This window comes from Platichthys flesus, chromosome 18 (genome assembly GCF_949316205.1).
Source record: "Platichthys flesus chromosome 18, fPlaFle2.1, whole genome shotgun sequence".
Classification (NCBI taxonomy): Eukaryota; Metazoa; Chordata; class Actinopteri; order Pleuronectiformes; family Pleuronectidae; genus Platichthys; species Platichthys flesus.
In genome coordinates, this window is record NC_084962.1 from 17,375,526 (window position 1) to 17,391,499 (window position 15,974).

The window sequence follows — 15,974 nt, forward strand, 5'->3', positions numbered from 1 at the left end:
CAATTAGGTGATGTTATTACGCTCAAGGTCTTAAAATGAGCTGAGCAGCAACGGATTTGTGGCAAAAGAAAGTTACTGTCAGAGGCCAATAGAGTCTGAAAGATGAAATACAATAAGCAGAGCATGGGCAACTCCAACGATAGACACACACACACACAGACACACACACTTGGCTTTCACCTATACTCACACACACACACATATAGAAATCCCCACTAAATGACTTCAGATTGTATTGGTGTGACCTCCAACCAAAGACCAGGCGCTATGAATGGAAGTCGGTTCTCCTATTGTTAGCTTAATGGAAATACTCGGGGGGGGATGAGAGGAAGGGAGAGAGGAAGAGGCGGATGAAAGAGGCTGGAAGACGGAGAAGGGCCCTAGAGAAAAGGTGCAGCCATGGAGGGCGAGGGGAGAATCTCTCTGCACAGAGCGCCACTCGCCTTTTGTCGGCTTAATGGAAAGACGGAGGAGAGGAAGTGGGAGAAGAATTAAAGGAGACTCGAGGAAAAGGGTTCTGAGTGAGTGACGTCTGCCCTTTTGTTAGACGGGGGAGAGACGGAGAAAGAGGGGGAGAGAGAAAAGAGGGAGGTTGAGGAGGTGGAGGAGCAGATACGAGGACGGAGCGCGATAAGAGGTGAGTGTCAGCGGCAACAAAGCAAGGTCACGGTGCGGGGGAATGTCTTCTCTTGAAAGAGAACAAGAGGAGAGAGGAGATTAAGACACACAGAGATCCTCTCGTTCTCTAACTTCATCTCACACTGGAGCTACAGCAGAGCGGCTTAGTCAAACTGAGACTGTAGATCCAGAGAGGAAGTCCGAGACTGGAGGGATGGGGACGAGAGGGAAAGAAGAAGGGGATGTGTAGAAACGGAGGAAAGGAGTTGTAGGAAAAGAGGTGAAGAGAAGCACTGTCTCCTCTTCCTTCACCTGAAGGTGATGGGACCGAGAGAAAAGAACCAAGGAGTGGCTGTGAAGAAGAGTGAGCGAGTAATGAAAGAGGAAGGTGAAGGGAGCATAAAACAGGGGGACAGGAGATGCAGCAAGGTGTAAAAGGTCAGGAAGAAGAGGAGAAGAAGAGGCAGGAGAGAGAACAAGAGACAATGTGGATGGAATTGGAGAAAGGGACATAATTGGAGACGTGGAGGAGAGTGGAGTGAAAACATGAAAGACAGTAAACTGGAGTGGGTTGAAAAAGGGAGGAAGCAAGAGGATGGAGTAAAAGGGAGAGAGAGGAGGAGAGATGATCAGGCAGAAATAAAAACAAGTGAAGAACAGTAGGACTGATGGAAAACGGGAGAAGAGGATTAGATCAGTGTAGAGGAAAAATTATAGATAGAGGATGAGAAGTGAAGAGGGAATGCAGTAAAGAAAACTTGAACTGATGGAAGTAGAAAGGAAGATGTGAAGAAGGGATAGAGCAGAAAAGATGATGAAGGAAAAGTTGATGATTCCAAAGAGAAGAGATGCGGATGAGAAAAAAGAAAGAGCAGAAGATGAGAGGGAATGAAACTGTAGGTGAGAATAAAGAGGTGGAGAGGAAAAGGAAGAGCAGATGGGGGGACAGAAGGAGAACATGAAACAAGAGGAGAAGAAGAGATGCAAGTGAGAGGAGGAGTGAAGCTGCGGCAGGTGGAGTAGAGACGAGACGCTTTACAACACTTACACCGTGTGGTCACTGGCGGTACTGCACCATGAAACTATTACTGTACCTGTTCATTCTGCTGAAAGTGAAAATCAAACGGGAATCGAACCTTACACGCAGCGTTTGGTTCAGATGAAATGAAATTATGGGATTCATGAGAATTAAAAACACGGGAGGGTTTGATGGCGATTTAAAAAAACAGAGAACAGAAAGAAAACGGTGATGAAATCACAATCACAGAGATTTGTAACAAGCCATCTGCTGCGTGTGAAATAAACAGCACGATATTCACCACCATCACACAGCTCAAGTGTTTTATGTTCTATATATCATAGGTTTATTGTTAAATTAAAGATATTTACTTTTCTTTGTAAAGTCTTCATTGCTTATTGCTGAGTTTCTTTCAGGACGACTCGATGACCGCAGGGACCCCATTAGTTTGACTGACGTGTGTACCGCTTCCTGTTGACACAACAACAGGAGCTGTGCGGTGAAACCCTGTCAGTGCCACTGACACGTTGTGTCCACTCTCCAGGACTCGTGTGCGTCGGCGGTGGCCCCGGCGGCGCTGGAGAAGGCCTATCAGTTCGGACTCAGCAGGAAGAGCCACATGAGCTTCAGCTTCGACGACGCCAAAGTCCGAGAGAGGTGAGTGTTCAGAAGGAAGCGGCTAGGCTGATGTGTTTGTGCAGATTTCTGGTTATTCAACGGTGATAGACACACAGATACAAGTCTTATTATACAGACGACCACAGATTCAAGTGTCAAAAGAGAAATATTAAGATAAAAGAGCAAAGATTCTCTGGTAAAGATACAACGCATGGAAAATGCACCTTAAAGTATTAAAGTATTAAAGTTTCTCAAATGCAAGGAAGCTCAGGAAGGATAACGTCCTTTCTCACCATAAAGAAAATTCAAAAATCTGCCCGTTTATATGGATCCACTCCCAGATTTAATAGATTCTTCTTTGGGTCATGACCCGCCCCTTCCCAAAATTCACTGGAAATGAAACTCTGTTGTTTTGTGTATTGTATTACATTTTTTTTACGTATATCTCGATCTGTAAAGTAGCTGGAAGTAAGTAAGAATAAAAAAGTAAATACAAAGTGAGAGGAAATGTATTTTTTCAGGGGAAGTAAACATACCACTATAGATGCAGCTTATGAGCCTGTCAGTTATAACACACTCAACATTGCACATTCCCACCCGTGTGTATCTGTGTGTGTGTCTGTGTGTAGCTTGTCAGGCTTTTCCCTCAGACTCACACCACGGAGCGTAGTCCTAAATAATTAAAGGGAAACAGAAGTGAGTGAGTGATAGTCCGGCCAGGATAACCATCTCCCCACACGGGCCTATGGCAGGTTCAAATCCAGAGATGCAATTTTCACTGAATAAGTGAGAATGTGTTGAAATGGTCGACATGTTGTTGACTGGACCGACAACTCTACACAACTTTTGGGTTCAGGAAAACTTGTGATGGAAAGAAAGGAAGAAAGAAAGAAATTTCACGATGAGCTGAAAGTGATCAGAAGGATTTTGACTGTTGTGCTGATCAAACATTTATTTACTGGATTTTCTCTCTGAGCAGTTTTATGAGTCTGTGTTTCTGTTATTTGTGTACTTGTGTATTTGCACTGTTCATGGATCTATGTGTGTGTGTGTGTGTGTGTGTGTGTGTCAGGCTTATTTTAGAGTTTGAGCTGAGGACGAAGGAGGAGTCAGGCCTCGTTCTCTACATGGCTAGAATCAACCACGCCGACTTCGTTACCATTCAGGTATCCACCACTGTTCTGTTGTTGTTTATTGATGTAAAATCATATTAATTTAATACTTGATTTGACATCATATCTGAGAGAAACTACATTGTTTACGTTCCTCATTTTTAGGCCTTCAGGTATTTAGTCTTTCCTTCACGGAGCCTATAACTGTTAAACTAAGAGGAACTGTCGACTGTGATTCTCTCGTCCTGCAGATCAAGAATGGACAAGTTTGTCTGGGTTACGATCTCGGCCACGGGAACATCTCCGGCTGCGTTCCCTTCTCCATCAACGACGGGAACTGGCACAAGGTAAAAAAAGTCAATTTAAAATTCAACACTCGGATGCTAGAGTTCAACACTCTGGATCACATGTTCGTCGGGCTCTTATAGTATGGTATAAAAAGAAAAGAGAAATGTAGCTGGATAAACTTAATGGTTTATTTGTTGTAAAGTTCTAAACAGTTTACATATTTTACACATAACTACATGTATCTGATCGAGATAAATTCACCTAACACAGTATTATATGTCAACTACAAAGGCTTCAAACAGTTGTGAAACAAATACAGAACAGCACACAGAAGTTCATTATCCCCTGAGGAAATAAAAACATTTTCGAGTGAAAACAATATTTCTGGATCTGCCCGTTAACCCGAATCTGTTTTGGTGCAGATGTGGATTAAGAATCCAGGAAAACTTTTCCTCTTTTCAGAGTTTTTTGGCTAAAACAACAGATATACAGTAGATAAGAAAAACACAAAAACCATCAAATGCAATTAGTCTGTCGTTTATTCATTTAATTTGTATTAACTTAATGATAATAGTTAATAGCTTCCAACTACGTTCTGCTGTGCTGCTCTTTCTTACTCTTGTTCTCTTCTCAGATCCGTGTGAGTCGTAACAAGCAGAGAGGTCTTCTCATGGTCGATGGGCGATACAGTAAACAGATGACCAGTCCTAAGAAGGTACGTTCAGCTGTGTGTCTGATGGGTCATCCAGGTCATGGTGTCTTCAGGAGAAACATCAAGTGGCTCAAGTACTTTGTATTCTGTGTGCATCAACTCGCACAATGAAAACTATAAAATACTCATCATAGACAGTTTTTAAAGGAAGTAGCATGAATACATGTTCCTTCTGTCTCCAGGCTGACCTGCTGGACGTGGTGGGGACACTGTATGTTGGTGGGCTACCTCAGAACTACACCACTAAGAGGATCGGACCAGTAAGAGAAACACACACACAAACACACAATCAACACATTTTTGAATTTCATCACAGGAATTTGTATTTTCTTTTTGGTACTTTCTATTTCCTGAACGTGTGACATCAGTATCCACATGTTTTTACAGGGATGCTTCCCTCGTGTGATTTGGGTTTTAAATGTTTAAACCTCCCTCTCTTGTCCTAGATCGTCTACAGTATCAATGGGTGCATCCGTAACCTGAAGATGGTGGGAGGTGCTGTGGCCCTTAAGGCTCCTGCTACAGGTAAAGGTTATTTATTCTATGTGTCACAGATCAAAAGGGATTCTAATCACAGGCGATGACAGCATCTTGACCCCTCGTCTCCTCCAGGTCGCGCTGAGGGGGCCATCGAGGACTTCAAACTGGACATGGCCTCACCCACTTCCAGTCAAATGGTGGGAAGGTGTTTTGTGGCCACAGAGACGGGCACTTACTTTGAAGGGACAGGCTTCTTGAAAGCAGGTGAGATCACAGGAGACAAGTCACATGATGCAGTTGAAGATACATGTTCTTCAAAAAGATGAATACAATCCCTCCATCTCTCTTTTGTCCAGTCTCCTCCTACCGAGTGGGTCTGGACGTGTCCATAGAGTTGGAGTTTAGAACCAGTAGAACCAATGGGGTGCTGTTGGCCGTCAGTAATCAAGGCAATGATGGACTTGGACTAGAGATCGTCCAGGGCAAGGTAAGACTCATCCTTCTTATAATAGATGACAGGGATTAGAGCAGTTTGACTGATTTGTTTACTGGATACTAACAGATATACGAAAGTTGAATTTATCTTCTCATCTAACTCTCTAAGACGTCTCACTCGTGCACATATCTTTGTTTTTTCCTCCGTTTCGTAGCTCCTCCTCCATTTGGACAACGGGGCGGGGCGGATCACAGCGGAGCACACGCCAGAGGGAGACGGCTTCTGCGACGGCCAGTGGCACGCCCTCACCGCCAACAAGATTCGCCACCGGGTGGAGCTGGTGGTCGACGGGAAGCAGAGCCAGACGGAGAGTCCCAACGTGCGCTCCAACAGCTGCGACACCAACGACCCCATCTACGTGGGAGGATATCCCGGTACGACTTCCTTCTTAACACACTTGAAAAAATTATTGATATATCTCCCATATCCAAATACTCCAAAAGTTTACAGGGGAGAGGATTTGTACATTACCACATACAGAGACCACAGTGTTTCATCCTCTTTCTTCCAGACGGAGTTCGACAGGCAGCTCTCTCGTCCAGCCGGTCCTTCAGGGGCTGCATGAGGAACCTGAAGATCACCAAGGCCTCCAAAACCATGGAGGTGCACTTCAACAAGGCTCTGGAGCTCCGAGGAGTCCAGCCTCTGTCCTGTCCTGCTGCAGCGGCCTAACTGAACCCAGAGAGCCCCCCCCCCCCCTCTCCCCTTTGTGGGCTCAACTAATACTCCCACAAGGTGCTGCACACGTCTGAGGTGTTTCTACTGCAACAGGCGGATTGTTCAAATACAAATAATCACAAACTATTTCCCTGTTATCGAAAAACAAACTAAAAGGCGGAAAGTGCAAAGAGTTAGTTGATCATCACTGCGGAAGTTCAGTACTTGTAATAAATGTTTTTAACTCATCTACAGGCTCATTTATGCTTTAGATACGGAAACGGATGAAAACAATCAGTACCACCGAAAACCACGAGGGGGCAGTGTAGCCGATAGTCAAAGCGAGGCGTCTGAGGCTGCGATGAAACGAAAGTAAAATGCTAATATTTAAAAAGGTAAAGAAAGATGCATGAAATGTTCAAATGTCTCTCGACTGATAGGAACTTCCAAAACCTGCTAAATCTGCCCAGTGTGGTTTTCATAGAGTGAAACTAAAAACTGCTTGAAATCCCCCCCACACACACACACACACACACACACACACACACACACACACACACTTTTCAGAATGAGACAATGACATTTTGTAAAGTGCAAGACTTGTCAATAAATCTATAATGACTTCAAACTAAGGTCTCACAGTGATTTTAAAATGTTTTAAAGTTTGACTGAAGTGAGCAAAGCTTTGACACGTGCTTCAATTCAGTGATTCTGGGATGTGTGTGATTATGTGAACGTTAGAACAGGACATGTGGAGTCATCTATTTTATATCGTTACATGATTTTCCTGCATTTGTCCTCCATAAACCTTGATGCCCTGTTTATCCAGATAACACAGAAATAAACATGTTTTTACCTTCTCACCCTTATGTCTATAAAACCATTCATCAAGTTGACACTGAGGGACAAGTGGCCTTTTGACTCTTTTGTTAATTTTAAACGTTTTAAAAATAACCAAGAAAAGGTTTCAAGATCCAGTGGCCATGGTCCACCTGTCCAGTGTTTCATTTAATTGCTCTATTGTTCAAGCAGAGTGTATTGAAACTAGAATAGATTTCAGTACAGTACAAGATCCTTGAATTATTCTCTGAGAAGTTTGTAAAAATGATAGAAAATATCTTAAAGTTTTAAAGAAAGTTTACAGAAGATCCTGGAGAACAAGCAGTAAAGTTGTGTTAGAAACTTTGACCAGATAACAGCTGCATTAACATTAACACACTTACTTTACTGATGTTTCCTCTGACGTGATGGTGAGAAGAGTTTAAATATATTCAAAGGCGTCAACTTTCTTCCACATTCCACGATCATCATCAACAGATGTGATAACGATTGGGAGGTTGTTGTTCCTCCTCAGTGGAAACTGAGGGAACCAGGTTCGTGCAGGACACTCACTGCGCATGGTGTGAGGCTGAAGACATGTTCAGCAGCTGAACATGAAATATAGTCTTGATTGCATCACACAGGTTGTCCTGTCCTTCTTTAAAACTAGAATAAATACAACACAACTGGTAAGAGTGATAATTGGATCAAGAGTGAACAGGAGCCTCAAAGTTCCACCAGGTGGTGCAACAGCTTCACTATCATCATTATTATCATCAGTCTTAATTTGATATTTGGATTTTTTTTCTCGTTAACCACACTGGAACACCTTCTCACTTCTTAAGTGGACTTTAAAATGAAGTATTTTAGTATTCTCAGCATTCATTTGTTATTCATACATTCAATTGTCAGCCTGCTGTGATAATAAGATTTGTATCTTCTGTAAAGTCAAGAGAACGTGGTTATTGAGACATTTACCTGCACTTTCCCTCTTAATGCACTAGAGGGCAGCGTGTGACCACATACAACAGATGCACCTCACGTTTCCTGAGCTCCTGTTTGGTTCCGTTACTTCAGGATCATTTCTTTAAACGTCACATTTGTTCTATTCCCTGTGATGTGAACCTGAGTTTCTCTGCAGCCTCTGGTGAGGTCAGAAAGACACACGTGAAATAACAAGCGCCACATCTTCATTGAGCATTCCTCTTTTATTATCATGGTCCTTCTTTACATATGGTGAACAATGGTCAGACCCACAAAGTCCCTTGTTGTGTCAGCCTGAAGTGGAATGTTTAGAAGATAAAATCAAGACTAATTCAACAACAACTCACTCGTTTGGAGTCGAGCACCCGTTTCTTTTTTTTTGTGTGTTTGTGAAATGATCAACTTGTCCTTCGCCTCAATGACAACAAGATGACACCTCTCTCTGTTTCACGCTTGTGTCGCAAAGCTGTGCTATTAATAGAAAATGTGCTCTCAGAGGCAGTTGTGAGATCATCCAAGAAATGACACAGGTGCCGGTGTACAGACGAGATCTTGTACGATTTGTGCAGATGAAAACGATAATAATCAACAGGTTCTGGTTTACCTGTTCTCCAGGTCACTACTGAGCCTGAGCAGGTCGAGGCAGCTCCAGGGTTTTAGAGCGGCAAAAACACAAGTGTTCGTCTGTAGATGTAATCAGTCTGTGATAAGAATCACAAACCCACATGGGCTAATGTGAATACAACACACATGGTGTCAGCAGGGGTCTTAAGCAGTTTGAGTTTCAGGCTTTAAAAAGTCTTAAATAGGTTAAATATTATGTTCTAGATCTTGAATATCTTTACACATGTCCTCATTTTGTCAAGATTCATTTGACGCTAAAGTTTTAGAGTTGAGGTGGAATGCATAGATTTCCCGATGTCTCTGTGTCTTGCAGTTCTAACAAACAAGACCAACGTAGAACTGACTATGGAGTCTAACAGATAAATACTGCAGATTTGATCTCAGCACACTTAGCTTAACTCTTTGGATATCTACTCAGTGAACATGACCTGTGGGGTTCCCCAGGGGTCTGTCCTTGGACCTCTCCTTTTCAATTTGTTACTCTTGAGGTGCGTCATCCACAAACCCAACATCAACCTCCATTTATATGTAGATGATACACAACTGTGCTTCTCTTTTTTAACCCCAGTGACTCAATCCATATTTAAAAATCTACTTCACCCTATCTTCAATAATTGGGAAGTGTACGTAATCCCGGAGCTCTGATATTCTATCATATATGTCATAGTTGACGTAGATCCTACAAAAGTTAAATTCAACTTATAAACCTGCAGAAACCATTTAAATAAAATGGGACCACACACCGGGAAGCTAAACCAGAATCAAACACCCAGCGGACTTCGATCTTGTGTCGATCCAAAAGCTCATTGACTCAGAAGTCGGTGAACTTCTCCGCCCGTTAACACAAACCCGCCGTCCTCATGGAAAGAGTGAAGCAGACGTTCAGTACAAGAGGGAGGCTGTTCCCTGTGAACCTCCCTTATATCCTCCCATAGTGAAACGCTGTGAGATAAAACTAGCTACGGCATTAATTAAGTCTCTGTTTGACTTCAGTCAAGGCATTCAAGCATTCCATGTTTATATGCGCTGAAAGTAAAGTGAAGGCCTCTGCAGCCGCCATGATAACATGAGTGTAGATAGAAGATAAGAGAGAAACAACAGGAACCCGCTGAGGTGCAGGCGTCCGAGTAGAAACCTCCTCGAGAAGAGAAGCATTGTTCTTCCCCTGTGACAGCACTGTCCTGGTGTCAGGTCCGGTGACTTATTGCATGCTGTCGCTCCTCTTCAACTAAATCCGAGTGGAGGGGTGAGGGGGGATGGGGGGGGGGGGTGGATCAAACATGGCGGCGGTCCAGTGTGGCGCACCGTGGCTCAGTGGGGCCGCTCTCACCCGCCTCCAGCAGCCACACCCAAACGCCCCCGGGCTCCTTCCCGCCTGCTCCCCAGGTGTAAGCGGCTCGTCTGGGTTGGGTTCCTCCTACTCTGGATCCAGGCCATGTCAGGACGACTGCATGAGGCCCGTGAGTCGTTTGCCCGTCAGCGACTTGCCCTGCGAGGAGGGACACAGCGAGAGGGGGGAGGTGAGGGGGAGACACAGCGAGGGGGAGGACAGCTGTCTAAATGCCAGCGACTCTAAAAGGCTTTCCTGAGGATTTAACAAGAGCAGCGAGGGAGGAAGAGGTGGAAGAGAGGAAAGACCTGGTCTGGAAATACAGGCTGATGGATATTCACAATGTAAGAAGAAATAAAACAATGATATTACAAGAAAATATCATCCTAGACTTTAAACTAGGATTTTATTTATTGATTCTAATCCCTCATGCTCCTATTTGTCTGTGGGGAGATGCATAGTTCAGATTATTACAGTAGCATGTATTTGTGAGTAGTTTAAATGAGTAGCTTTAAACACAAGTATCTGTACTTCTACTTGAGTAAAGAAGTTGAATCACTACTAATACTTTACATGAGTAGTTTTTAACACAAGCATCTGTTCTTCTGTACTGAGTAAACTGCAAGCGATTTTGTACACTTAAATTAGTGTGATGAGCAATTTGTTCATTTTTTTTTTCGGTTCATTTTTAAACGCTCTGCTGATTTAATGAGTGAAGAGAACTCGTCCCTGCGGTCGAGCAGCAATAGAAGTAAAGGATGTTTGAATCACTGAGCTCACGATATAATTACACTGGAACTTTTTAAAGTACAAACTGATCCTTAAAGTCAAAGTGAGCAAAAAACTAAAGGGAAGCAAGAAAATGTTTCATAACTAATAATCCAGGAACAGCTTAACATCATCTGCATAGAGGAAGGCTTTTTCCTACATTGCTCTTATTATACTCCCAATATAAGCTGATTATTTTTCTTTTTTTGACTGGGAAACAAACCAGATGTGTCGGTGACTAGAATTCATTGTATTTTAACGAAAGCAGTTTGGTGACGAGCAGAGAGACGGTGGGACACTCACCACACTGCGAGTGAACTTCTCCAGGGAGGTGCGTCGTCCCTGCTCCGTCTCCGGCTGCAGAGACACAGAGGAAGGAAATAAAGAGTTTAAAACAGATATTTGTTTGTCTCCCTGTCTTACACACATGTTGAAAAATCTGCTCTGATTTTAGGGTCGGTTCATAAATGATAAAACACAGACAAACAGACTACGGTGCAATTTCTGTGGATCCTTTAAAAATAGAATATGTAGAGTTATTCCTATGTGTATTATGGTTTTTGTGAGTATTTTCGATCGCAGGAACCAGTCAGCTTGAAACTGGAAAACTTGTCCAAGAGGGTTAAAGATTTCAAGACGCCCTTTTTAGAAATGGACCTTGGAGAGCAGCTGTCCGTTCTTGCATCGTCACTTAAACTGGAAATCCGTAATGTGACAAAATACAGTCGGGACACAGGTGTGTGATGGATTGACACACGTACTTTCTTCCTCGCCATCAGCAGGTCCTGGTACAGGTTGGAGCGCAGGAAGCGTGCATAGCTGTCACTTTTCATCAGTTTGTAGATGTGGTCCTGGATTGAAAGAGAGAACAAGGGTGAGAGACAGAAGGGAGGGAGAGAGAGTAACCTGACGGAGACGGTCACGGAGGGAGGAGGACGGATGTAGCCTTTTGCCAGAATATGATATATATTTAACTTTTCCCTTTTAAGCCCCCCCCCCCACCCAACCTGAAACCCTCCATTCCTTCCCACAATCCTTCTCTCTCTCACGCAGCCAGGCGCATTGTCTAGAAATCGCCCCACAATATAAACCCATTAGCTGATATCGATGAAGCAGGGGATGAAGATAAATGAGGCAGACGACAGAGTGGGATAGAGTTTCTGAAGAGATGGAAATTAAAAGTGAGATATCAGCTCTCGTTTCAGGCCTCGCCGCAAAGGAGCTGGTGCACAAGCTGAGATTCATCAATATAAGTTTCATATATCATATAAAGTATTATATGGCATATAAATGAGTTATTTAACATGAGTGAGGACTGATTTCCCTCCCGTGTCGTGTGTTGTCCCACCTGTGCGTCCACGTAGCTGTAGCGTCCCGGGTCTTTCAGGTTGTGGCTGGTGCGCTCGTAGCTGTGGGAGTCCAGGTTGATGGAGCTGGGAGCTCCTTCGGCCAGGAACTCCGTCCAGATGTCCTGCGCCCTCTGTGTGACCTCCTGCTGAGGCCTCCTCTTCATGTCCTGCACCGCCAACCAGAACCTGGACAGAGAAGAAAACCCTCTCAGGTACAGTAAAGGATTCGGGGAGGGGAGGGGTACTCAGCTGCAACACGCAACTTCACCACTAGATGTCACTCAATTCTGCAAACTGAACCTTTAAGGATTCTGGGATTTTTTTTTTTTTTTTATATTCTTTCTAAAAATACTCAATCTCAGACGTACACTCCTCTGGGGAAGAATAAGGTTTTAAACATATTAAGGCATTAATCTTGGGTGTAAGTGGAAGGGAAGCAGGTGATGAACTGGGAGACACAGGTCCACTGCCACCTATATTAGTTTCTATGAGTATTGATCTGTGGAAAGGTTCAGTTCCATTGAGAGGAGGCACCTCTGGGCTGGCTCTCTCTCTCCACTTCACACCCTGTGTGACTCACCCTCTGTTGATCCACCATCATAAAACCAAAAGCAATTATAGGTCCGGAAAAAAGGGACACCAGGGGTGAGGAGGCCGGTGGGACAGACTCGGGGAGGTGAGGGCAGGTGAGTGATGAAGGGTGGACGCTCTTCATCTCAGACAATGCCTCACTCTTCATCCCCAGACCCTGTGATGCCAGCTCTTTCTCTCAGATTGAATTTATTCTAATCTTTCAGAAAAGGCTAGAAAACGTTCTGCTGAGAGAACAACCATCACAGCTGCTCTCCACAGATCAGATCTTTACGGCTGAGTGACCAGAATGAAGCTTCTCCTCTGTGACGGACGCACGGCGCCACCTGCAGGACTCGAGAAGCACGATTACCTGGTCGGATGAATCCAAGATTGAAATGTTTGATGATTCAATACCATCTCAATCAGCAGAATCTAAAGCACTGAACTATCTCTATAATAACAACTTCAAATATGTTAAGTGTGATTTTATTTATTATATTATGTACCACCCACACGCAATCTAATTGTATTGCCTCCAGTTTTTTAAATAACATGTTCCATTCCTGTATTACTCTGCACTGCTCGTTTTAAACCTAGTTTCCCGTTATGAATCACTGAACCATAATTCTATCTAGTTTTTATAAACTTGTTTTGCAGCTGAACCTTTTCATGTTTTCACTCTGCACATTTCAAGCATGCAAATTTATTCTTTCCACACGCGGCTTGTTCTGTTAAACTAATTTGTGCAACAACACAGCTCGACATGATTATTCTTTCCCCCTGTTCGTGTTTTTCCTGTTTGTATTATCTGTTTCTGTGTGTGTTGTTGTTTTTTCTTGTGTGTTGCAAGGTTTTTCTATCTCAGGAGCCACACAACTGGAAAGTGGAAACTGTGTGCAAGTGGGTTGAAGTGGTAGGCTCAAAATACAGGGACGCCAAAAAGAAATCTTTCGGTGCTGGGTATTTTCAGGGCAGAGAAAAGCATCTGAACATTCGAGAGTGGAAATGCACAATGCTTTTGTGCATCCGTGAGATAAACTGGATCTCAGGGACAGTCGCAGATATATTTATTTGAGCACGTTGGAATTATTATCTTTCCCTTAAAAGTACCACGTCCCTAATTATTCAAAATCAAACCCACTCGCTGGAACTGCGAATGTAAAAGTTATCACGAATTGGGAAAAGCCTCCATTAAAGTGAAAATGTTGCATCTTGTCTGTGTGTGTGTCTGTGTGTTTGTCTGTGTGTGTGTGTGTGTGTGGTCTCACCGCAGGTTCTCTGAACTGAACTCCGACTCCAGGAACTTGAGGAAGAGCTCCTGTCCAGCGTGGTCCTTCAGGGCCTCCTGCAGAGAGAAGCCCCACTTCCTCACCCGCTGCTGACTGGGCTCCTTACTGGGAGAAAGGGGGAGAGGACGAGTATAAACATCCACCTGAAGCTGCTGCAGGGAGTCGAGAGATTAGTTTAGAGCAGATTGAATTACATGGAAATGGTCGGAGAGAGGCTTCGGGGCGAGGACGGCAACAGACAAACCCTCAGAACCTAAAGTGTTTGATTTCTGAAGTGTGGTTTTGTGCCCCGGGAATGGAAGAAACCATTGGAATCAAATATGACCTAATGCATTCAAGTGGAAAAACTATTGTGTTCTGAAGCTTGAGAGATACTCCCAGTTTTCTCTGCCATGTTTATTATTGCTTTTAATATTAAGTGGGTATATAAACAGGTAAACTCAGAATTTAGTGAAACCTGGTGAGAGCCATGAGCGCCCGCTGAGAGATAACAGCTCATTGAACGATCTGTCATTTCACATTCTCCTTGATTTCTCCTTGATTAATAAGATATTATTTGACTTGCATTGACTGTATAAGGAAACCGTCTTTATTCTGCGAAGGTTAAATTCTTCATGCCAGTTGATTTCCATTAAAAACTGGTTTGTATTCTGGCAGATTTCTTCATTTTTTCCTAGAAAAGAAGGTTTGTGGAATTCTAAGGAATCGATTAAAATAACCTTTCCAAAAGAAGAGGTTTCTTTCTTTGTGCACTTCTCAAGGTCGGTGAATTTAAACCCACTCAAGTCTAGAGTCTCGATGATGCAGAATAATGCCACAGCTGAATTATGCTCCTGTGCTGCCTTGACGTACAATAAGTGGGTCTTTGCTTCTATTGTGGTGTAAAATATCGTTGACCATGAAAATCACAGTTGTTCCACTGCGGCACTGCGTTTACGTCATTCTCATGAACACTCCCTGACTTCCAGTGTCTCTGCCACTGTCTCTGTGTGGATTAATTTATTCAGTAAAATGGAGTTGAAGTGTTCGCCGGCTGCGACGGTGACTCCGCCGCGCCGTCTGGTTTCTCCTACCTCGCCTCCACGTCCCAGAAGGACGGATCATCGCTGGTCCAGGGGTTTGATGGTTCTGTGGCCGTCACAAACGGGTCATACTCCATGTACTGCTCCGTGTAGGTCATCAGACTGACACACACAAACACAGACCCACACAGACACACACACGCGCGGGGGGGGAAGTTAGTTTATCTATTCGTTCAGTGAGATCAATATTTCATCCGTTCACTAGCAAACGTGACTTGGACGTTATTCAGAAGTAAACAGAAGAAAATTAACAAAACTAAAAGGAAATTGGTTCGGTGCAGAACATCTGTTCTAATCCGAATCAGCAAAGCTCAGACGTGAACCTTCTTCTTCGGAAATCGAGATAACCAACAAGTGAGAGAGGGGGTGAAGCAGAACGAGGATCAACAGCAGCAGCATCAGAACAGAGAGGAGTTTCTATCCTGCACCACTGCAAACATCTAGACATCCTCTTTATTCCCCCTGAGGATGAGACTAGATGTTCTATAACCATGTCAGGAAGTGATTTTCTACCTGTGTTGGTTAAGTCTTCACATTTATATCAGCACCTGTGACACGTCATCATCAACATCACCTCAAACTCCTGGATCTTTGTCAAACCAGAGAAGTTGGATCTGCTCACTGACCCAACAACTGATTCAAACATTCACGATAACCATCATTTGGATTCTTATCAACCAACGTGATTCCTGACACGTGTCGTGTCGCCTTCTCACACGGTTTTGGATTAACGGCCAAACTTTGTCCGCACGGTGGAGCACCGATTGAACTCAGCTCCAAGCGTGACGACAGGAGGTCAAAGGGTCGAGGAGGCAGAGCGAGGGAACAGGGAGGAGCGATGATCTGTTTTCCTGCTCCGCTGGGGGAGTGACGGCCGCCCTGAGCCACTGAGCAGGGGATGAGACTGTCAGGGAGGAGGAAGTCCAACTCATGTGTGTGTGTGTGTGTGGATGCCAGTGTTTCTCTCGATTAAATACAGGAAGGGTGCAGAACAACACAGCCCCACATTAAATGTAACATCCATAAAACATTGAGGAACAGCAGCCTCGACCCTTTTTCCTTATCCCACCCTTGAAGATCTTTTGAACATTTCCCCGTTCATAAATAATGCAGTCTTACTACATGGAGTACGGGGAAAACCTCATTTTGCAATTGTG

At 43.8% G+C, this 15,974-nt stretch overlaps 2 protein-coding genes across 2 annotated transcripts in view; one reads left to right on the top strand and one right to left on the bottom strand.

Moving 5' to 3' along the window:
- Positions 1–6,862, top strand: part of lama2 (laminin, alpha 2) — a 132,716-nt gene extending 125,854 nt beyond the window's left edge. Inside the window, exons 66-75 of the mRNA XM_062411395.1 lie at positions 2,181–2,293; positions 3,327–3,420; positions 3,618–3,713; positions 4,289–4,369; positions 4,549–4,626; positions 4,813–4,891; positions 4,979–5,110; positions 5,203–5,333; positions 5,497–5,716; positions 5,854–6,862. Coding sequence (XP_062267379.1) covers positions 2,181–2,293; positions 3,327–3,420; positions 3,618–3,713; positions 4,289–4,369; positions 4,549–4,626; positions 4,813–4,891; positions 4,979–5,110; positions 5,203–5,333; positions 5,497–5,716; positions 5,854–6,014 — 1,185 coding nt within the window. The 3' untranslated portion in view covers positions 6,015–6,862. The remainder of the gene's footprint in view (positions 1–2,180; positions 2,294–3,326; positions 3,421–3,617; positions 3,714–4,288; positions 4,370–4,548; positions 4,627–4,812; positions 4,892–4,978; positions 5,111–5,202; positions 5,334–5,496; positions 5,717–5,853) is intronic.
- Positions 6,863–9,682: 2,820 nt separating this feature from the next.
- The window catches only part of rgs6 (regulator of G protein signaling 6), a 52,800-nt gene continuing 46,508 nt past the window's right edge, over positions 9,683–15,974 (bottom strand). The window contains exons 13-18 of the mRNA XM_062411374.1: positions 14,809–14,919; positions 13,715–13,840; positions 11,873–12,059; positions 11,286–11,375; positions 10,828–10,881; positions 9,683–9,915 (exon numbers count right to left, since the gene is read on the bottom strand). Of these exons, the coding sequence (XP_062267358.1) occupies positions 9,865–9,915; positions 10,828–10,881; positions 11,286–11,375; positions 11,873–12,059; positions 13,715–13,840; positions 14,809–14,919 (619 nt within the window). The 3' untranslated portion in view covers positions 9,683–9,864. The remainder of the gene's footprint in view (positions 9,916–10,827; positions 10,882–11,285; positions 11,376–11,872; positions 12,060–13,714; positions 13,841–14,808; positions 14,920–15,974) is intronic.